The 21,377-nt window shown below is 44.9% G+C and overlaps 3 protein-coding genes across 3 annotated transcripts; 1 reads left to right on the forward strand and 2 right to left on the reverse strand.

Annotated features, from left to right (window-relative positions):
* On the forward strand, positions 246 to 1,255 carry LOC109850678. The gene is made up of 5 exons (XM_020420733.1): positions 246 to 282; positions 486 to 629; positions 720 to 779; positions 845 to 1,000; positions 1,098 to 1,255. The coding sequence occupies exons 1-5, from the start codon at positions 246 to 248 to the stop codon at positions 1,241 to 1,243; spliced, it is 543 nt and encodes a 180-aa protein (XP_020276322.1). The 3' UTR covers positions 1,244 to 1,255.
* Positions 13,750 to 15,424, reverse strand: LOC109848887 (putative pentatricopeptide repeat-containing protein At1g31840). The gene is made up of 2 exons (XM_020418605.1): positions 15,299 to 15,424; positions 13,750 to 14,157 (listed from the first exon to the last, which is right to left on the reverse strand). Exons 1-2 carry the CDS (start codon positions 15,408 to 15,410, stop codon positions 13,898 to 13,900), a joined length of 372 nt encoding a protein of 123 aa, XP_020274194.1. The 5' UTR covers positions 15,411 to 15,424; the 3' UTR covers positions 13,750 to 13,897.
* LOC109848886 (transcription factor ABORTED MICROSPORES) lies at positions 15,412 to 18,936 on the reverse strand. The gene is made up of 9 exons (XM_020418604.1): positions 18,601 to 18,936; positions 18,343 to 18,467; positions 18,064 to 18,255; positions 17,928 to 17,979; positions 17,760 to 17,834; positions 17,094 to 17,561; positions 16,592 to 16,870; positions 16,333 to 16,509; positions 15,412 to 15,747 (listed from the first exon to the last, which is right to left on the reverse strand). The coding sequence occupies exons 2-9, from the start codon at positions 18,444 to 18,446 to the stop codon at positions 15,562 to 15,564; spliced, it is 1,533 nt and encodes a 510-aa protein (XP_020274193.1). The 5' UTR covers positions 18,447 to 18,467; positions 18,601 to 18,936; the 3' UTR covers positions 15,412 to 15,561.

A 21,377-nucleotide genomic window follows, 5' to 3' on the forward strand; every position in this document is an offset into this window, starting at 1 on the left:
CGGTCTGGTCTGGTTCAGCCAGATCTGGTTCAAGGCTATAAAAGGGGGTTTTTTTTTTCTTTTTCTTTTTCTTCCTCTCTTTCTAGGAATATTGAAACTGACTATGGTTTGATGTTTCAGGGACCACGGTTGACCAGGATGAAGAGTTCCGTCCCCCTTCCCAGGCGAGACCTTCGATTATTGTCCCTGCTGCTAGGCGGAAGAGATTAGCCCGCAAGCAGCGTGTAGCTTCCCGAGCATCTGATATGGACTTGGCTGGTGATGATCCTGCTAGTGACGGAGGTAACATCTACTCTGTAAACCACCTTCTTGGTTATTCGGAACATTGCGGAAGAGATTAGCCCGCAAGCAGCGTGTAGCTTCCCGAGCATCTGATATGGACTTGGCTGGTGATGATCCTGCTAGTGACGGAGGTAACATCTACTCTGTAAACCACCTTCTTGGTTATTCGGAACATTGACTCATGCTTTTCCATCTCTATATAGGAGAGCGTGGAGAGAGCGAAATGAGTCCCGATTCCGTTCCTGTGTCTCCTGGTGAGCCTGACCCGCTGCCCCAGTTAAAAAGGCCTACAGGGGTTGCCGACATTAGGGAGGATAGCAATGTAGGACCTGATTCCGCAGATCCAGGTACATCTACTATTGACAATGTATCTTTTAGATGGTATACAAAAGAATTTGTGCATCCTCTAATCATCTCTGTACATCTTGCTTCTTCAGATAACTTGCAGGAGGCATACGTGGATTTTGGGAATAAAGAGGCTAACGCATCCATAAGGGGTAACTCATTTTTGTTGGTTGTAGTCTCTTTATTCTTCTTTGGTACTTATATTCTTTTACGTCAGATTTCTCTATTGATGATTTTGACGAGGAAGGCTTGATTGCGGAGACTCCTACACTCCACTTCATGTATAGCTCTCCTCAATTTGATGGCCAGTTACCCGGAGATATATTTTCCGAGCCTACGTTCGATAAGAATCTTGAGGATGATTCTTTCGAAGGTATATGCCTCCTCCCAAATTAATTATAGGACTAGCCAATTTTGACTAATGCAGCTATAATGTGATGCCTCTGAGAATTCTGACTTGTATTTAACAGGAGTTTTTGTTGAGAATGACCCTGTTGAGCCGGCTATGGGACCAACTACACCAGTTGATACACCCCCAGCCGTTACACCTCCACCACCCCCAGTGACTCAAGAGGGTATGAATACTATTTATTTACTCTTCAAGGTCTTTTTCTGACGGTTTTATCTTTTTTTTTTATCGTGCAGGGCCTTCTTCTCGTCTTCATATTCTGGCGAGGGAGTTGTTATCTGATGATGATCCTGAGAAGATTGTCATCTGCATAGAAGTCCGCTCCTTCTTCTCTTTCATGAATGCTATGATTGGCAAGCTTTTCCATGGTGGACTTTCTCTTCGCCAATTCAAGCCTTTCCTTGATTCTAAAGTCAATTTGATAAGGGAAGCGGGACATCCAGATTTGGCACAGGCTATAGTTGATGACCTTGATTGCCTAGAGCATGAGCTTCAGATGTTTCGTGAGCTCCGAGATGCAGGTGCCTCCTCATTTATTGCTACCGAGCTGGACACCCGCTTACAGTCATCACGCGAGACTCAGATTTTTACTGAGCTCGAGATTCAGATGCAGCGGGGCCGAGTAGATCGAGTTAAGACGAGCCTTGCTACTAGATTATCTTCGCTTGCCGAGCTCGATCTTTCTATTACCTCCTGTGCGACCGAGATAGACCAGCTCAGAAGAACACTCCGTGAAAAAGAAGAGACTTTGGATATTCTTCAGATGACGAAAGCACAGGATCAGCAAACCCACACTGCTTTATCTGATGAGTTGAGATCCCTGGAGCAGAAGCTAGCCGAGACAGAAGAGATTGCTGCGAGGACTTCAGCCACCACCGAGGAGTCCATCAGGGCTGAACTTAGGCAAGCTTATGATGAGAAGCTTTCTAAGATCAGTCAGCAGATTTTTGGTCATGGTCTTGATGTATGATTTTGTTTGCTGAACACTTTGACTTTTGATTCTCTTAGTGAAACTTGCTTTCGTCTTTATTATGATTCGTCATTCCATTTGAAATGATTGACCACAATACTCATAGGATTTTTGGCAAACCCTCAGCCATCAACGGGTTTGATGAGCCTTTACCGACTACCGTTTGAGTCGGGCTAGCATGCGGATTGTTTAAATCCGTTCGCATGTAACGTTATGCTCGGAGATTGAATTCTCCGAGACTTTGTGCTATGATGTCGAATACATAGACTTCGCCATTGTTACGGGAATAGGCTACCCGGCGACACGTGTTAGGTGTTGACTTTAGGATTTTTGGCTAACCCCCAGCCTTCAACGGATTTGATTAGCCTTTACCGACTACCGTTTGAGTCGGGCTAGCATGCGGATTATCGGAATCCGTTCCGCATGTAACGTTGTGCTAAGGGAATGAACTCCCTTAGACTTCGTGCTATGATGTCGAATACATAGACTTCGCCATTGTTACGGGAATAGGCTACCCGGCGACACGTGTTAGGTGTTGACTTTAGGATTTTTGGCTAACCCCCAGCCTTCAACGGGTTTGATTAGCCTTTACCGACTACCGTTTGAGTCGGGCTAGCATGCGGATTATCGGAATCCGTTCCGCATGTAACGTTGTGCTAAGGGAATGAACTCCCTTAGACTTCGTGCTATGATGTCGAATACATAGACTTCGCCATTGTTACGGGAATAGGCTACCCGGCAACACGTGTTAGGTGTTGACTTTATCCCTACTTAGGCTTCGGGATAAAATACCCCAGAATCGGACTCTGGTGTCTTTTTGTTCGGAAAAAGACTAAACCGGCGACGCGTGTTAGGCGTCGGCATATCCTTTCTTAGGATTCAGGATGAAATTCCCCATGCGTGTAAGGCATGGATTTTGGTGTTATTAATAACAGCCTGCCGCAATGTTGAATATGCGGGCGAGTGTTCTTTTCAACGGTTAAGAACTAACCGGCAGCGCGGGTTAAGCGCAGACTTATCCTTGCTTAGGTTTCAGGATAGAATACCCCAGAATCAAACTCTGGTGTCTTTTTCTTCGGAGAAAGACTAAACCGGCAGCGCGTGTTAGGCGCAGACTTATCCCTGCTTAGGATTCGGGATAAACTTCCTAGGATGAATCCTAAATTGATAAATTTCGGAAAAGATCGATGCGGGAAAGGAAGAATTTTATATTCTATTTCCCGGTCTTCTTTTAGGGTGAAGGCGAACCCGAAAACAAGGAAGGAAGAATTTTATATTCTATTCCCTGATCCTGGAAAGGAAGAATTTTATATTCTATTTCCAGCGAGGAAGAAACTAGAAGTGGGGTGTCCACTCCGAGAATCTGGAAAATTTAGATAAACTTGCCTTTTATAGGATGAGTTATCTAAACTGAAAATGGGTTCTTCGTTTATCGAAGTGGAATTTTCAACTCCGGTTATAACCATGAACAAGGTTTAACCAAAGAGAAAAAGGGAAGGAGTTCTTTCGTTTATCGAAAAGGGACTCCGAACTGAAAGTGGACCTCTTGCTCATGGAGAGAATCAAGAGGGCCAGAAAAACATTTTTGGTGGACTCACTGTCAATTGAAATTGATCAGTGAGGGATTTTGGTGGTGAACAATGATTTTGGGTTATCCTCTAGAATATTAAGTGTAATATTCTTCGAGGAACTTCCCGGTAAATGAGTTATCCTGAATGTACTAGGGATAGTACTTTTTCAGGAACTTCCCATTTATTGGCATTAATTGCCTGGCGCCCTCTTGAGTAATCAGGCGATATGCGCCGTTTGAATAGACTGTGTCTATTACAAACGGTCCTTCCCATTTGGGTTCGAATTTACCTTTCTTCTTGGAGGTGAGAATTATTGGTCGGCGAGCAGCGAGGACCAGATCTCCTTCCTTGAAGCTTCTCTGTCGGACTCTTTTGTTAAAAGCCCTTGACATCCTGGCTTGGTAAAACTCGATGTGTTGTTGAGCCTCCAAACGCTTTTCATCCAGCCTCTCGAGCTCTTCGAGACGCTTCTGATGTTGTTCCTCCGTCGTCATCTCCGTTGCGAGGGCGATCCGAAGGGACGGAATCTGAATTTCCAGCGGTAGCACAGCTTCACATCCGTATACCAGCGAATACGGGGTAGCTCCCGTAGGCGTGCGTATGGTGGTGCGATAAGCCCAGAGTGCTTCACCGAGTTTATCGTCCCAGTCTCGTTTATTGGTCTTCACGAGCTTTGACAAGATCTTGATGATCGTCTTGTTAAACGCCTCCGCTAATCCATTCGCGGCGGGGTAGTAAGCTGTCGACGAAACATCTTCGATTTTGAACTTGTCGCAGAATCTGACGAAGGCATTGCTTATGAACTGTGGACCGTTGTCATGAATGATCCTTCTTGGCACGCCGTGTCGGTAAATGACATGATGCTTGATGAAATTGATGACGTTGTTCGTCTTCACTTCTCTAAGCGGAATCGCTTCAGCCCACTTTGAGAAATAATCTGTGATCGCGAGGATGAACCGATCACCTTTGACTGAAGGGGGAAAAATAGGACCGACTATGTCCATGCCCCAAGTCTCGAACGGCCAAGACGTGGTTGACGTGTGCAACTGCTCTGGCGGTTGATGCATATAATTCGCATGTATCTGGCAAGCGTGGCATTCTCGTGCGTATTCGATTGCGTCACGAACCATCGTTGGCCAGAAATATCCCATCCTCCTGATGCGATCATACAGTTTAGGACCGGGCTGATGCGCACCACATTCTCCTTCGTGTGCTTCCTTAAGAACTTCCTTTGCTTCTCTGTTCGAAAGGCATCGGAGCAAAAGACCGTCGTACCCTCTACGGTATAACGTATGGGTCTCGGTATTATAGAAGAATCTTGGAGCTCTTCGGCGGATTGATTCCTTTTCTTTTACATCCTCTGGCAAGATACCATATTGGACGTAGTCGATGATAGGAAAACGCCAATCTCGGGACTCAGACCCAATTTGAGTTGAATTCACCTCTTTGGCGTTCACGTTTCTATCCTCTTCTTCTTCAATCTCCGTACTGTATATGGGTACGCAGAGTTGATGCGTCCGTACTGTGACTAACAGCTCAGCTTCGGGAGGCTGTGCCAGTGATACTGCTAGTGCCGCCAGTGCGTCTGCATAAGCGTTCTGGAGACGAGGGATGTATTCAATAAAGAATTCTTCGAAAGATTCTGCCATTTTGATGGCTTCCTGGTGGTACGGGATCAGGTCTTGATTCCTGACTTCATACTCACCGCGAACTTGGTTGACTATCAATTGCGAATCTCCAAAAGCTTCGAGATATTCGACCCCCAGCTCTTTGGCGAAACTGAGTCCAATGAGAAGCGCGTTGTATTCGGCAACATTATTGGAGCACGGACTAGTCAACGAATAAGCCCGAGGCATCACGTGCTTTCCAGGGGAGATTAAGACGACTCCAACTCCAGAGGAAACTGTAGGACATCCCGGGGTTATTACTCTATTAACTGCCCTTGAGGCACCATCGAAGTATAATTGCCATACTTGTTGGTGTGATGTGGTGTTAACCTCGTGGGTTTCATCCGGCAAGTCATCATATACTTCTGCCGTATCTGTGGTCGGGTTTGCCGCCAAAAGGTCACAAATCGCCTGTCCTTTTATCGACTTCTGCTGCTTGAAGTGCAAATCGTATTGGGACAAGAGAAGGGCCCACTTCGCTAGCCGCCAATTCATAGAGGCCGGTTGCGTCATAAACACCCGTACTGGATTAACGTTGGAGATAACGTAGATCGTCTGTCCCACCAGGTAATGCCGCATCTTTTGCATCGCAAATACCAATGCAAGGCATTCTTTCTCAATCATCGGATATCGAGACTCAGCGCCTACCAAGGTCCGACTGAGGTAATAAACTGCCTGTTCGTGACCGTTATCATCGTCTTGCGCTAGTAAGGCACTTATCGAGTGGTTCATCGCCTTGAGATAAATCAAGAACGGTTTACCAGATTTCGGTGCAACGAGAACAGGAGGGTTCGCCAGATATGTTTTGATATCTTCGAACGCTTTTTGGCAGGCATCATCCCAGATGAATGATACTCCTTTCTTGTTCAGCTTAGAGAACGGTTGGCACTTCCCAGAAAGATTTGAGATGAAACGCCGGATATAAGCTAAACGCCCTTGCAATCCTCTGAGTTCTCTCAGATTCCTCGGGGGCTGCAATTCATGTATCGCCTTCACCTTATCAGGATCGATATGTATACCCTTAGTGGTGACGACGAACCCAAGAAATTTTCCGCTGGACATTCCAAGAAATGATTTAGTGGGGTTCATCTTCAACTGATGACTCCTCATGAGATCGAACATTGTCTTCAAATCCTTGATGTGATCTTCCTTGTTGCGGCTTTTCACAACCAAATCATCAACGTAGCATTCGACTGTTTTCCTGAGATGTTCTTGGAAAATCTTAGTCATCGCTCGCTGGTATGTGGCACCGGCATTCTTCAGACCGAAAGGCATCACCGTATAGCAGAAGACGCCGAGGGGTGTTCTAAACGCCGTATGCTTCTCATCCTCTGGATGCATCTTGATCTGGTTATATCCCGAAAATCCATCCATGAAGGACATCCTCTCAAATCCACATGTATTGTCGATAATGACATCCGTGATTGGGAGAGGGAAATCGTCTTTCGGACATGCTTCATTCAGGTTCCTGAAGTCGATGCAAATCCTGATTTTGCCATTCTTCTTCATGACGGGAACGATGTTGGCTAACCAGTCTGGATGTTGTTCCTCTCGGATAAATCCTGATTCGATCAACTTCTTAACCTCTGCCTCAATGGCTTCCATAATCTGCGGACGAAACCGTCTTTGCTGTTGCTTGACAGGTTTGGCATCCGGCTTGATATCGAGGCGGTGCATTGCGACATTGGGGTCGAGCCCTGGCATGTCTTCATAATTCCATGCGAAGACGTCGATATATTCCCTGATGAGAGCAATCAATTCCTCCTTCTCATCTGGGGGAAGACTGTCGCTGATGAATATAGGCTTTGGGTTGGCCTCATCACCCATGTTAATCTGGACTATTTTATCTTCAGTGGGTGGTTCTCTTTGCTCGAACCTATCGCCATATTGCATATTCAGATGGTGAACCCACGGGTCTTCCCATGTTGGCATTTGATCGTCGTCTTCCATGGTGGATGGATCGGCTGTAGCCATATTTGACATTAGGGTTTTGAAGACTTCTCCCAGACTTGTATCGGAGTCCCACTCTGAAGCATCGGGAGAGTATCCTTTCTTGGCTTTGTTAGCAATTTGATCGATGATTTGCCAACCACATTCGTCATCTGATGAAACATAACCTAAGCCTCGCCCATATTTATAATAATCCTCAGGTTTACCTTTTGGTACATATACTGCTTTGGCTGGATTACGAGGACCTCGATCGAAGTATAAACCTTCTCCGAGTGTGAAATCGTAGCCCTGCTTTTCCATGAGCTTGCGCGCTTCTGGACTATACTTGGATAGATGTCGACCAGGTTTGTCATCATCTTCGTCTTCACTTAGGAAATGATCTGGTAACGGAGAGCTTTTTCCTTTACCGTAAATCACTTCTTTAGCACCTCTTACTTTGTTCGGGATGACCATGGTTGTTCCGAAAGAATGCTGGAGGTGTTCCTTCGTTACATAGGATGATCGGATCGGCATATACAACTCAGGATTGTCGTACAGCTCTTTTATCACATCATCAAGAGACAAGGAGTACTCTAAATCATCTTTTATTGCAATATCGGCAAGTTGCCAGTTACAACCTCCATCTGACGATTGTTCATCGTCAAGATTGATTACAAAGGGTACAATGTCATTTAAAACAAAACCGCCATTGTAATCGAATCCGGCTTCAGAATCAGCTTCTTCTCCGCTGTCTGTGCCCTGGGCCGATGGTTCAGTATCGGATTCGTTACCATAAAGGAGAGAATCGGTGAAATAATTCTCATACCCCTTGAATGGTTGCTTATCCGCGACCACCGTCCTAACCTCATTGTCAGTGTCGACATACTTCAAACACTGATGGAGAGTAGAGGGAATTATCACATTACTATGGATCCAAGGCCGACCCAATAGTAAGTTGTACGAAGTCTCCGCATCGATCACATAACACGTGACTTCTGTCTTCAGATCTCCCATCTGGCACTTCACCCGGATCTTACCCAAGGGTCTTGACCCACTAGTGTTGAATCCATAGATAACAGTGCCTGTGGACGCCAACTTGCTTACTGGAATGCTGAGGAAATGCATCAATCGAAGCGGCATAATACTCACAGCAGAACCCGGATCCACTTGGATTCGGTTGACTTGGCTGGAGCCAATGTATCCGACGAAATATAACGGCCGATCGTGGTTCGAATTCTTCGTCTGCATATCTTCTTTGGTGAAAGTAATGCAGGGAAGGTTCTTAGTCGCTATGTTGCACTGTTGACTCAGCGGTTCTGGCTGTTCATGCACCGGCTTGACTTGAGTCAGAAATACCTCTGCATTGGCCAAAGCTTCTTGTAGGGCCTCCCTGGTTTCTTTGGATAATCGCAGCAACTCATACAGCGTTATCCGTGCAGGAATGTTGGCTAATTGCGCCATAATGTCGAAGCTATGCGGAGTCTTCGAGCTTTCCGGTTTGTCTCTTCCAATTGGACGACTGAAACGAGACTGCTTCGGATTCTGTACCTCTTGGGGATTCTTCTCTTTTGGTTTATTCGCCGGCTGTCGTAGAGCTTCTTTACCCGGTGTGGGGCTTGTAATCACTCCCATCTCCGTGAGGGTTTTGGCTGGTCCCCGCTTGTTCACCCCCTGCTCACTAGGTGGCGGATAATTGTAGTGGTATTCATTTCCGCTCCGTGTCGCAAAAGCTTCTTGTTCTTCTTCAGAGAGCGGGAAAGTGGAGATTCTTTCGTCATCTTCCCCTGGGATAGCAGAGACTCCATAACAAGACTTCCCTTTTCCTTTAGACTTCCTCCCGGATGACGAACCGGCCCATTGTTCATCTCCAATCAGATCTGGATGAACCCAAAGGATTTCGCCATTTGGGGTTGTGTGCGGCACAAGTCCCTTTTGGCGCTGTCCGTGCGGGTCGTCATTCACCGTCTTCATCCCGACTTTGGTGACGCGTTTTGGCTCGAACCAAGTTGTAGGCACCGACCCAAAACTGATTGACACTGCGTTTGCCCCCACATTCTTGGCTGGTTTCGGGGTTATGACCCCTACGTCGATTAACGCCTGGATCTTGTCCTTGAGGTGGTAGCATGATCTCGTAGGGTGGTGGACCGCTCTGTGGTACGCGCAGTACTTTGGATCCGTCACCTTGCTGGCCCCCTCTTGATCCACGATCGCCGGCAGCTGGATTTTGTTGTTCTCCAACAAGTATTTGAAGATGCCGGGAACTTCATCATCCTTGAAGGAGTAGACTTTGGGAAACCTCGGCTCCGAAGACTTTTGTTTCTGAGGCCGTTGTTGCCATTGTCCTCGAGATTGTTGGGGTGCTTGTTGCTGTGGCTGCTGTTGCTGTGGTTGCAATTGAAAGGTTTGATTAGCATCAACTGCATTAGCTTGTGCCTTACCTTTCCCCCGTGGGACGAAGTTTTGCTTTGGAGCACTTGTCGCCGGTTGGCCTCTTTCCGCCTTCTTCCCCATTGCTTCCAACACGTCCAACGCAAGGTTGTTGTGGCAAGTTTGGAGGATGAATTCCTCGGTGATCGGGTCCCGGCAATTCATCGCCTTGTTCCGGAACCTTTTGACGAAGGTGTCGACTAACTCTCCGTCTTTCTGCTTCTCATCGAGCAACGATCCGATAGAGATCTCGGTGTCGTCGTCGAAGAAATTTGTAAGGAACTTCGTCTCCATGTCGTCCCAGCTGTTTATGCTTCCTGGCTTGAGGCGGCGATACCAATCGAAGGCGGCTCCGCGAAGAGTGCCAACGAATGACCGCACCATCAGAGGCTCATTACCAGAGATGACTCCCAAGTGCGATTTGAAGTAAATCAAATGCTGAGTGGGTGAACCCATCCCATTAAACAGCGTGAAGTTAATTAGACTGAACTTCACTGGATATGGGATTGATTCCCACTCTCTTGGGTATGGACAAGGAATGCCCGTCTTTTTCGTCTCTTGAGCGGAAATCAATGTATTGATTTTGCTCTCGAGGTTTTTAATTTTTAGGCTTTCACCTGTATCTTCACTAGCATTCCCGTTACCACCCCCTGCATTGACGGGAGGATCATTGATATTATGAGCATTCGTATCCTCGTCCTCCTGATGGACTTGGTTGCGACGACTCGGCTCGCCTTGCTGGTTCGTCAATGCTTGGATTTGTTGGTCATGTATTTCTCTCATGTTTTACATGGCCATCTGTATTTCGAACCTGAAGGTTTCCTGCTGCTTAGCTAAGGCGTCTTCAAGTATCTTGGCGATTTGTTCCGCACTTATCATAAGTGCCTCGCGGGGTTGTCCCTCGCTGGATACCGTATTATCTGATGCGACTGCGGAGCCGGCATCAGATTCTTCATCTTCTGAAGGGCGTCTTGTCCGAACCCTACCATAGGTTGCTCGCTCGATGGTTCCGGACTGCAGACGGGTTCTAGGCCGGGAGGCTCTCAGAATCGACTCGAAATCATCCCGTGCCGATGTCCCCTTGCTGGTCATGTTGGCAGTGACCCTTGAACGTTCACCGTCTTCGACCATTGTTCTTCTTCTTCGGAAACGTCTAGTCCTTGGCTTTGGCGCTTCCATGCTGAGTCTTTGGAACACGGAAACTCTTTCGGGAAACATTTTGGTGCAGTCGCACTCAGATAATACCGCCCGAATGAGTTTTGAGCAAGGACATTGAGTCTCTAATCTTTGAGGGCTCCTCTTTCTGGATTTGCTCGTACCTCCAGCACGATAATACAGCTTGTCCGTTTGAAAGTCGGAGCAACCTATTGTGTGTTGGCACGATCTCCCAGGTATAACGTCATCGTCATCAGACAACAACGTTTCCTTCTGAGAATGAATTTCCTTCCTTGAGCTCTCCAGAGTCACACACCTCGAAACGCGCCTTTGTGGGTGTGAATCTTCAGCGGGCTCCTGCACTTCGATGCGCAAAGTTGTGCGCTTGGGTGCCACGATTTTCTCCAAATGTTGAGGGTTGCGGCAACCCCCAGCATGTTGAATTGTTTGGGACTTCTTCATTGGCCCCAACCGTTCTTGAACTGGAGCTTTGCCTCGTTCTTTGGGAAGCGGACCGAGGCGCTCCAAAACTGACTTCCTCCTCTGGGATGGTCTTGTGGGATCTCCCAGAACAGTTGCGGAAATTACCAGCGACTTAGGTTGATTCGCCGTAGTTTGAACTTTCGGCGGCTGCAGTTGTTGTTCCTTGGTCTGAACCGCCGCTTCAGACTTCGGCCTCCAAACCATACGAGTTGATGGCGGTTTCTTGACCACCTCCTTCTGTAGCTTCCGACGGGCTTCTTCGGCTTTGGCCCGTACTTGTGCCGATAATGCACGGCGTTTGCAAATACGCTCCTCCAGCGTCGTACGGTTCCGTTTGACCCGGACCCACTCCATCGTTGATGGCTTGGAGGAACCACCCTTCACTTGATGTTGAGGCTATTTGCCTCGTTTGTTCTTCAGATCCGCATTGTACGGGGGGAGGTTGATCCAGATGAGGAGACGTACTCCTCGTACTTCTGCTGGTCGAACTCATACTCGACCTCCTCCACGACCGGGATCGAGATCCGCGGCTGCGACGCTCCGATCTCGGCAGCGAGATCGGTGGCTCCCACTGTGGTCGCCAGATTGTTCGCGGGAAAAATCGTTGCTTTCTTCATTGATTCCATTGCTATCTTGAATAACAGTTTTTTTTTGTTACAAAAGATCCGGTCTTTTTTAGATCCTGTTACAATGAAAATCAAAAATAAATTAAATTAAAAAAATTACAACTTTTTCTCTTTTGTCGAACAAATCGCGAGCTCCTGTTTTACGGTCGCTCGCTTTGGTGGGTTGTTTGCCTGGGCCGGGGTTATTTGCTGTGGACCACCGCGCGATCTAGATCTGAGCAGATCTACGCAGTATAACGGGTATTATTTCACCAAGAAAATAATAGCCGGATGGATTATTTTACCAAGAAAACAATCGCTCGAATCTCGGGATCAAAGACCAAGCTTTGATCCGGAGTGTAACAACATAGATCTGAGATCTCGATCCCCTCGAACTCCTGCCTTTTGTGATGCGGGTGCTCGCCAAGAATCAGATCTGGACGTCCAAGTCTTCAAGCCTTCAAAAAAAACTCCAAGATGAGGTCTCAATCCGGCAGAGTTTCGGCTCTCCAAAAGTTCTTCCAAAAGTCCCCTCAAATGATGAATGACCCCACCTATTTATAGGCAACCAGATCTGTGCATTTGGCACAGACTGGGCCGAGCCACCTTGAGGTGGCTCGGTTTCGGCCGAGCCCCTCCGGGTTTTGCGTCCGTCGTTCGGTTGTTTCGGTTCTTGTATCCGCTTCGTCCGTGATGCGGTTGATTGGTCTGAAATCCATTCGTTGACTCGATTCCTGATTTGACAATAAATCCGATTCTAAGCTTGATTCCAAAACTGATCGTGACTCGATCGCGATTCATCCGAGTTCGTCTGTGGCGTTGCTCTGAACCCCGATTTGTTCTGAATCCTGATTTGGAAGTCTGGATCCCGATTAGGTAGTAAATCGGCTTTGGTGTCGTGGACTGACGTTCGTGCTTAGATACGTCGCCCGCGCGAGTGGATTCATTCCGTCGTTCACGTGCGGTTCGTCAGCTTCGTAGCCTTGTTAATCCGCTTCGTTGCGTGTCACTTGGCTTCGGTGTTGTGGACTGACGTTCGTGCTTAGATACGTCGCCCGATGGTTCATTAGTTCGTGTTGAGCCGTGTTAAGGGACCTATAAGCAATTTTATATGCCTACAGCATGTTAACCTATAAGTATAGCATATTAACTTGTAAGTATAGCACGTTAATCAGTAAGTATAGCACGTTAACCTGTAAGTATAGCATGTTAACCTGTAAGTATAGCACATTAACCTGTAAGTATAGCACGTTACCCTGTAAGTGTAGCACGTTAACTAGTAAGTATAGCACATTAACTAGTAAGTATAGCACGTTACCCTGTAAGTATAACACGTTAACCAGTAAGTATAACACATTTCCCTGTAAGTATAGCATGTTAACCTGTAAGTATAGCACGTTAACCAGTAAGTATAGCATGTTAACATGTAAGTATAGCACATTAACCTGTAAGTATAGCACGTTAACCTGTAAGTATAGCATGTTAACCTGTAAGTATAGCACATTAACCTGTAAGTATAGCACGTTATCCAGTAAGTATAGCACATTAACCAGTAAGTATAGCACGTTATCTTGTAAGTATAGCACGTTATCTTGTAAGTATAGCATGTTATTCAAGAAATCAAGGGAAGACAATGGTGAGTATAGCACGTCATATCCAGCTTCACTACTATTTTCCTTTCCCTTTGCTAGCACTTGCATTCAACTAACATCCACATTAAATTACCAGAATTTATTTTCAAGGGTAAAAAGATAACTTCATCAGGCTTCAACACATAACATATGTTAACCCCCATCAATTACCATCATACTAAATCAAGTAAGTAGATAAACTGCACCATAGTACTCTAAATATTATTCTCAATCAACTGAATTTTAATTACATCACCATCAAAAATTAAGCATAATTATGCAAAAATAAATAAATATAGCATCCAAATAAAACCAGTTCTTAAAAAAACTTCATCACCTCATCATGTGAATTACATCTCACTAATCGCCCGCATACATTACAAACACATCAACACACTCGTACATTACAAACACATCAACACATCAATATAGCTTCGTGTCGAGGGCGGCGAGGCGGCGGTCGACGGCAACGGAGGCAATGACCATAATATCCCAAACACCAATCGCTTCGCTCAACATTCGAGCTTTTAGGAGCCCTTTAATAAGAAACGTATACGTCACAACAGTCGGCAAACTTCCCGAATCTATTATTTTTCCAAACAAACCAAAACCCAAAGGAACGTTGCCAGCTTGGCACAACACGACAATCAAAATTCTCCAAATCTCCACGGTAGGCCGCAGACCTGAAACAAGCATAAACCCCATCAACTGAAAGACCTCCTTGATTCTCCCCACCTTCTTAAAACAATCTAAACTTGAAGTAAATGACCCAACGTTGAGCTGAAATCCTCTCCTAACCATCTCCCTCAAAACTCCTCACACCACTCGCCAATCCCCGTGCTCGCAAAGATTTCTCATCACAATGTTAAAAGTAAAGAAATTCGACATCTTGGTCTCTCTAAAAAATCTCATCACTTCGCAAAACTGACCGCTCTTAAACAGCCCATCGATAATCAAATTTCTCGCAAGCGTGTTCCGCACGAACCCTCTCCTACCCATTTCATCAAACACCTCTCGGGCGAAGATAAACATGTCCCCTCTGCAGTAGACCCTCATCAAGATCAGGAAAGTTTTGGCCTCCGCAGGAGACCCGATAGCCTCCAGCTCCTCCACAATGTCGGCGACGGACCTGAGCTTGAATGTCAAGCGGCGGAGGACGGGGATCATTACATCGAGCGAGTCACGGGCGTGGAAGAAGTCGAGCTGGCGAGAGCACCAGAGGAAGAAGCTGAGGGAGATTGAGTTCGATGGGCATCTGGAGAGGGTCGAGTTGATAAGGGCGGCTAGAGACGAGCGACGACTGCTGGAGACGGGCGCCGACGGCCGGAGATGGGCGACGGCGGCAATGGGCTTTCATTTTTTAATTTAGGGCTGAGTTGAGAAAAGGGTGAGGAGGAGGAGAGATATTTATATGGGGCCAAGGGGTATTTTTGGGATTCTGTATAAATACATGTGCTGAAAGTATTGTATTTTGAAGTTTGGGTTTAAAGATAAATACAAAAAGTAAATTGGGCTTAAAGATACAAATAATAGTACTTGGGTTTAAAAATAAATGAGAGTAAACAAATGGGCCTAAAAGCAAAAACCCCATAAATATAACTAGAGGGGATTGTAAAGTCAAAATGGGGACGCTACAAGGGGTCACTTTACAATTATCCCATTAAAATTTTATATAAATATGCACTTGGAAAGGTTCGCTCTATTTCCTTAAAGTAAGGAAATGCTGAACAATTTAATGAAAGAGACTTACAAAAATTTAATGAAAAAAGGGAAATATCTGAGCCATGTGCTGCCCAAAAGATTCCATACAGTGAACCAAAATACCTGCTGCCTTGTCCGACTTATTCTGGATAAAATCTTCAGACCCCCAACCGTCAATAGAATCTACGTACCAAATAAAACCAACATTCTGAAGACAAAAACTGAGAAGAGTCATGTGATGAGTACGTATTTCAGCAAATTAAATACTTATTGAACAATAACTAGAGTCTTAGTCAAACTACAACCCATTATTGTCAGCCAAACTTTGCACTATAACAAAGCAAAGCACATAGTGCAACACTTATGATACTGATCACTGTAAAGAGTCATGGCTGTTGATGGACATAGTGAAGCTGGTGGTGATGGAGGTGGTGACCATTGTCATGATGGCAATCTCCACCGCGGTTTTCTGTAGTGTGTCCAGGCTCCGGCCACCCTCGGATTGGCCCTCGAGTCAGCTCCAGCAATGAATCCCTGACTTGATCGACTTGCATCGTTTCATTGTCCCTCTTCTGCATGCATCACAACTTATTAGCAATGTACTATTAGGTTGACTGAAGAAAAAAGAAACTCAACCCGATTATTTCTTGATATTACTCATAGAATATGAATGTATGATATATATTGTTTCTTTTCTCCTAAATTTATCTACACTACTATTTGAATTTTGGTGTTAACAATTGATGCCACAACTCACTCACAACTACTGTCAAAACTAACGTGCAATAAATTTTGAATTTGGATTATCTCAACTGTAAGGTAGGTAATGACCCAAAAAAAAGATAAAATTAATTATTCACGCGCAATCGTCTAATATATAAGGATGGTTATCATTTCTCGTCTGATGTAAATAACTATATATGTCGTTTAATTCTGTTATTGCAATTTTTCACTTAAAAACTGCCTAATACTGAAGATCTAATCTAAGTCCATAAAATTTTCTATGTAGCAGGATTATAGGAAATTTCCTAGTTGTCAACTGACTTCTAATCTAGATCATGGTATATTTCAAGTAAATTATGACAGATAAAAATAGAAGGTTTTGTCTGCTGATATGGGAAAAAGAGAGAAAATTAAGCAAAACTCAGAAATTTTACCTGCACCCTGAAAACATTCAGTACTAAAGACTGAAGAGTAGTCACACTTGCATTGGTCACCTCCAGCCCAAGCGAGCTCATTGCCTCCATCAGCCTTGCAAATCCTCCAACCTTATGCTCACAAAAAACCTTGAGGTAGAAGTCATTAGCTTCCAGCTGCTTCACCTCCACTTGTGGCTAAAAGAATATCAAAAACCCATAAAAAATAAAGCATTTACTTCTAACAAAACTAGATTTAGTTGCAATTTCAATTAGTGACCTCCATTTGATTCCCCTTCTCCTCATTGTTCGACTGATCAACAGTCTTAGCATTTCTCGTACTTGTAGCGTTAAGGGACTCCTCAAGCTCCATGAGATTATAATTTATCATCCCATTTCGATTGCCTGTTTCCACATTGTCATAGTTGCTTTCGATTTGCTTTGAATCGGTGTCATCTGGATTTGATTCATTCTCGAGCTCGTCCTGCAGATCTTTTACCTGCTTCTGTAACTCCATCACATACTCTATCGCATCTCCAAGAATCGATGCTCTATCCATCTGATACATTTTCATGTAGTAAGAAGTATATTGATTGACACATGCATATATATTGAAACTATTCTTCGTAAAAAGTTTTAATTTTCCGTTTCCATTTGTCATCATAGAATGTACATATTAATTGTACTTGTGTTAGTATTCTGGCTGGCTCTCTGAATAGTATAGCATGCCATTGCACATTCAATACAAATTGCGTAACATTCTTGATATTTCAAACACTGACCTTTGTGATTTTAGGAACCAAGGCCCTGAGAGCGTAGAGCCGATCATTAAGCTTCTTCCTCCTCTTCCTCTCCGCCACAAGATTCTTTGCATGATGCCGCTTCCCGTTCTTCCCTACCGCCCTCCCCTCCTCATCATCCTCACTCCCCTCCGTCCCCGAATCTCCTCGCGCACTGCCGCCCTCATGTTTCACCGATTCCTTCTCCGCTGGAGCAGATTCCTTTTGCTGATGCACACTCGTCAGCCCTGCCTGCTGCCCGTACCCCGTGCTGTCCATTGTTGCAGCCGCATCGAGCTGCAACTGGTCGAAGATGTTCATCGGAGATGCGTAGGGTTGTGATTGGCCACCTGCGGATGCCTCCCACTGGAAACTCTGATCATCAAGGAAATTACCCGCAGTTGGATGGTCGTAGATGCTCCCGTTGCATTGTGACATGATGAAGTCTGTCATCTGTTGGTTCTCAGCAACCTGCATTAAGCACATTTGCATTTATACTGATAGACAATAATGATATGGGCATCAAGATTTGTGCCATGCCAAATGTCATGCTCTCCCTATTTGATATTCAACAGAGGACCCTGATAGAATATTTTTCTTATACAATGGACACGCAAAGATTATTCCTATTTTATTGTTAGAGCACACGGATGGTGTGAGTGAGCTTACTTGCTTCGAGACTAGTAGCTCAACTAGTCCACCAGCAATAGGAACAAGAACCCTAGTCTTTGCTCCAACCGCATCCTGCAATAAATAGTAGATAAAAAGGTTACATTAATCTCTAGTCAAGAAATTGCAAAGTAAAGTAATTAAGGAAAGAAATGAGGTTGAGCTTACATGAAGTGTTTGCCAAGTTGGCTGGTTCGACATCAATACTTGTGCGTAAATGCTACGTCAAAATCAAATATTGGTAAAGAATAACTCAAACATGAAGGAGTGAGGATGTAAAGAGTTTGACGCGCTTAGTTAGTACCCTAAAGAGGAATCCAAGGGGATGGAAGAAGGAAACTCTGAGAGAGCATCGCATGCCCTTGTTCTTGGATGCTGCAGCATTAAATCCCTGCATGGTGATTTCTGAAATGTTTCATCACCAGAGAAAAGCCCTCCACCATTCGCAATGCTTGCCTCTGTTCCGCTACAACAGCATCCCATCCACTCCAAAAACCTGCAACGTAGTAAAATTAATTAGTAAGGACTTCTTAGTCTGAAAACTTATGTAAACTAAAAAAAATTAATTTATACATTAATATACCTCTGATCTTGAGACAATTTCCACAGGATGCAGTAGTCCCAGCCATTGCCACCCACAAGTGGCCTCAGACCCTCAACCACGCTGGAATATGACAACACCTTCATTTCTCTCCGAAGATTGTTTATCTGCAGAATATAATTAATACCAGGGGAGTTTGTCACATTAAATATCAAAAGCCTGCAGTTCGCAGGTTGTAATATTGATGACAGAATCCTTGGGAGCAGAACTTGCAGAGATATGTCAAGAGATTATCATCACCTTTTCGGTAGTAAAAGATAGGATTGTTCTTTTTGACTGTACTGGATGTAATAATTGAAGAAGAGGGAGGGTGTACAGAACCGGATGATAGCTATGGGTAACTGAAGAGCCACATCATGGGCAATTTTCTCTGAAATAATATCACAATGAGATAGGGGAGGTTGGGTGGTGATGATGATGATGTCCGTGATAAATTAGAGTAGGAAAAAGTTTGCATGATTTTGTAATGGTTTGAAGGCTGTTATGCGAGTAGGTGGATTACATAAGAAGTGTGAAAGCAAGCGCAAGAAAAATAATGATGTCATTCAGAGTCGGTTATATATTGAAAGAACACGCAAAAATCTAAATTGTTCAGTTTGTTGGTCACATTTGTTGTGTGGAAAGTTGCGGTTATTGGAGAATGCATCATCGTGTAATCATAAAAGGTCTAACAGAAATTTGTTGTAGGTAGCAGGATTTTTGTGTCAAAAAAAGAGTACTGCTTGGACGCGAAGGGTCATACATATTAGATTTGGCATCAAATTAATGTAAAATTTTTAATGTGTTTAGTATTATGCTTCCGAAGATATCCAAGTTCTCACAAACAGGGTGGTATCAGATCTTGTGAAAGTCAGCAATTTTGTCCGCAAATGCAGTGTGGCCCAGAATTGAAGTCTTGTAGGGTAGGAGGTCTGGTGGTGACAACCCCCATCATGCAGGTTTATTTGCGTGATTTTAGTATTGTGGATAGGGACCTCTATATCATGCAGCGGTCGAGTACGAGCCTCGGCAACGATTAGGTGAGATTCATCACCCGAGGCCTTCGTTGGAGTGGAAGACCAGCGAACCTTCTTTGAAGATGAGATATTTCTGCACTTGCGGTGCGAGGAGGATTTTGAAGAGGAGGATGAGAGGTATTACTCGAACTTCTCCTGGTTGAACTCGTACTTGACCGCTGCATCAACCGGGATCTTGATCGGTTGCAACACTGCAGTCTTGGCAACGAGACTGTTGGCTCCCACAGTGGTCGTCAGCGTGTTTGCGTCGGAAATCGGTTTCTTTGCAGAGTCCATTACAAGCGTTTATCAATACAACGGAATCACAAGAGTGAGCTTTATTATAAGACTTCTCTTTACAAAAGAAACAAAAAGAGGATTTTCTAAAAATACACGTAGAAATTGTTTATCAATCGTTGTTTGCGTGGGATATTTACCTGTGCCGGGGACGCGTTAGCCCATTGACGACCGCTTCACAGATCTGGATTGATCGTGAAGAAAGCTAGGTGTTCTTGTTTGAACGAGAAAACTAGAACAAAAGTATATCTCAATGAGGTGAGATAAATACTCTTCTCGAGATCAAAGCAATGTTTGATCTTAAGGAAAGGGGTGAAGGCATGTAGATCTCTCGAAATCTTCCTCTTTATGCACGAAGTTCGCCAAGATCTCGCCTTTCTCTCTGAAATTCGTGGCTTTCTGCTCTCAAAATGTGAGCACCTCGCCTCCAAAGTCCAGAACTCTCTGCCCTTGTGCACAAGGGTGATAGGGGGTATTTATAAGCTTCGGACGACGTGTTTATGGATAAGAATTTATGATTTGGGTGTATCTTCAGTTAATAACGACTTTCCCGTGTTTAGGGATGTTCTCAAAGCAGTTAGGAAGCCAGTGGACCGCACGAATCCTGATGAATCGATTGAGAAACGTGTTTTTTGGGAGTTCACTGTGCGAGACACACTTGGGTGTCTCGACCTGCGAGACACATTTGCGTGTCTCAAAGTGCGAGGCACACTTATTTGTCTCAGATTTCGAGACACATGAGTGTGTCTCGTTCTGTTGTTTTGTCGTCTCGCGTGCTTCGTCGTTTCGCGCGTTCCTTTGCTTCCTTTTGGCATCGGATTATCCTCTTTGACTTAGATATCAACGTTAATCGTCTTCTCTTCGTCTCGAGCTGCATTCGGGAACCTATAAGCAACTTTTGGCGCCTACACTCGCATTTATGTGCCCAAACGAGAACATCACGAAAGCCAGAGTGAACGCGATCCTCAGCGTCGCGTTCCACAACTAAAACGCGGACCTCAAGTCCGCATTGAATGCGGACCTCACTTCGCGTTGCTCAGTCAGAACACAACCCTCACGTTTCAATCACAAAATATGACCCTCGCGTTGCTCAGCCTGAATGTGAGTTTCAACTCTACGTTCCGAAACTAGAACGCAGAGGTCAATTCCACATTAAACGCAAGCGTCAACACCGTGTAGCTCAACTAAAACACGACCCTCGTGTTTCAATTGTTCAACGTGAACTTCGCGTTCCAAGTGCCAAACGTGACCCTCGTGTTTTTTTCCTCAACGTGACCCTCGCGTTTCTAATACTAAGTGTGATGTGATCCGTCGTGTTCAAAAAGACGAACAGGGATTCAAGTTCCATGTTCACCAGGAGTCATTCCCGTCTAACCGTGGACAGGAGGTTCCAATTCAAACCTCACGTTTAGTGAGTAACTCTTCTCAAGTCTCTGTAATAGATTTGAGAGAGTTCATATCGAGAGAAAGACCGGTACAACAAGTCATTCGTTTATCCAAATGTGAACAATTAATTTCTGCGGTCCTCTTGGGATATCAATGCTGCTCACATGCGGCCAAACCATCAATGTTCGACCGATTAACAAACGTTGTATTGTTCAACAAATGATGACGTTCTTACAGGAATAAAACTTCGGAGGATGAATACTTTGGAGTTACTTCCAATATGATCAGTGTTGGGAGATCATCAAGCTCTAGTTCCGATGAATCGGAGACAGACCCATC

This window comes from Asparagus officinalis, chromosome 7, assembly GCF_001876935.1.
Source record: "Asparagus officinalis chromosome 7, Aspof.V1, whole genome shotgun sequence".
Lineage (NCBI taxonomy): Eukaryota > Viridiplantae > Streptophyta > Magnoliopsida > Asparagales > Asparagaceae > Asparagus > Asparagus officinalis.

Bases quoted from the DNA above. Each gene is read 5' to 3' on its own strand.
- LOC109850678 (XM_020420733.1), top strand. From the start codon at position 246: ATGGACTTGGCTGGTGATGATCCTGCTAGTGACGGAG. The intron at 283-485 runs GTAACATCTACT...ATCTCTATATAG, and splicing joins TGATCCTGCTAGTGACGGAG to GAGAGCGTGGAGAGAGCGAA. The intron at 1,001-1,097 runs GTATATGCCTCC...TGTATTTAACAG, and splicing joins TGAGGATGATTCTTTCGAAG to GAGTTTTTGTTGAGAATGAC.
- LOC109848887 (XM_020418605.1), bottom strand. From the start codon at position 15,410: ATGACTCTTCTCAGTTTTTGTCTTCAGAATGTTGGTTTTATTTGGTAC. The intron at 14,158-15,298 runs GTATTTTGGTTC...TGCTTGTTTCAG, and splicing joins TAAGTCGGACAAGGCAGCAG to GTCTGCGGCCTACCGTGGAG.
- LOC109848886 (XM_020418604.1), bottom strand. From the start codon at position 18,446: ATGAAGGTGTTGTCATATTCCAGCGTGGTTGAGGGTCTGAGGCCACTT. The intron at 17,980-18,063 runs GTACTAACTAAG...ATTTTGACGTAG, and splicing joins CCCTTGGATTCCTCTTTAGG to CATTTACGCACAAGTATTGA. The intron at 17,835-17,927 runs GTAAGCTCAACC...TATTTATTGCAG, and splicing joins CAACTTGGCAAACACTTCAT to GATGCGGTTGGAGCAAAGAC.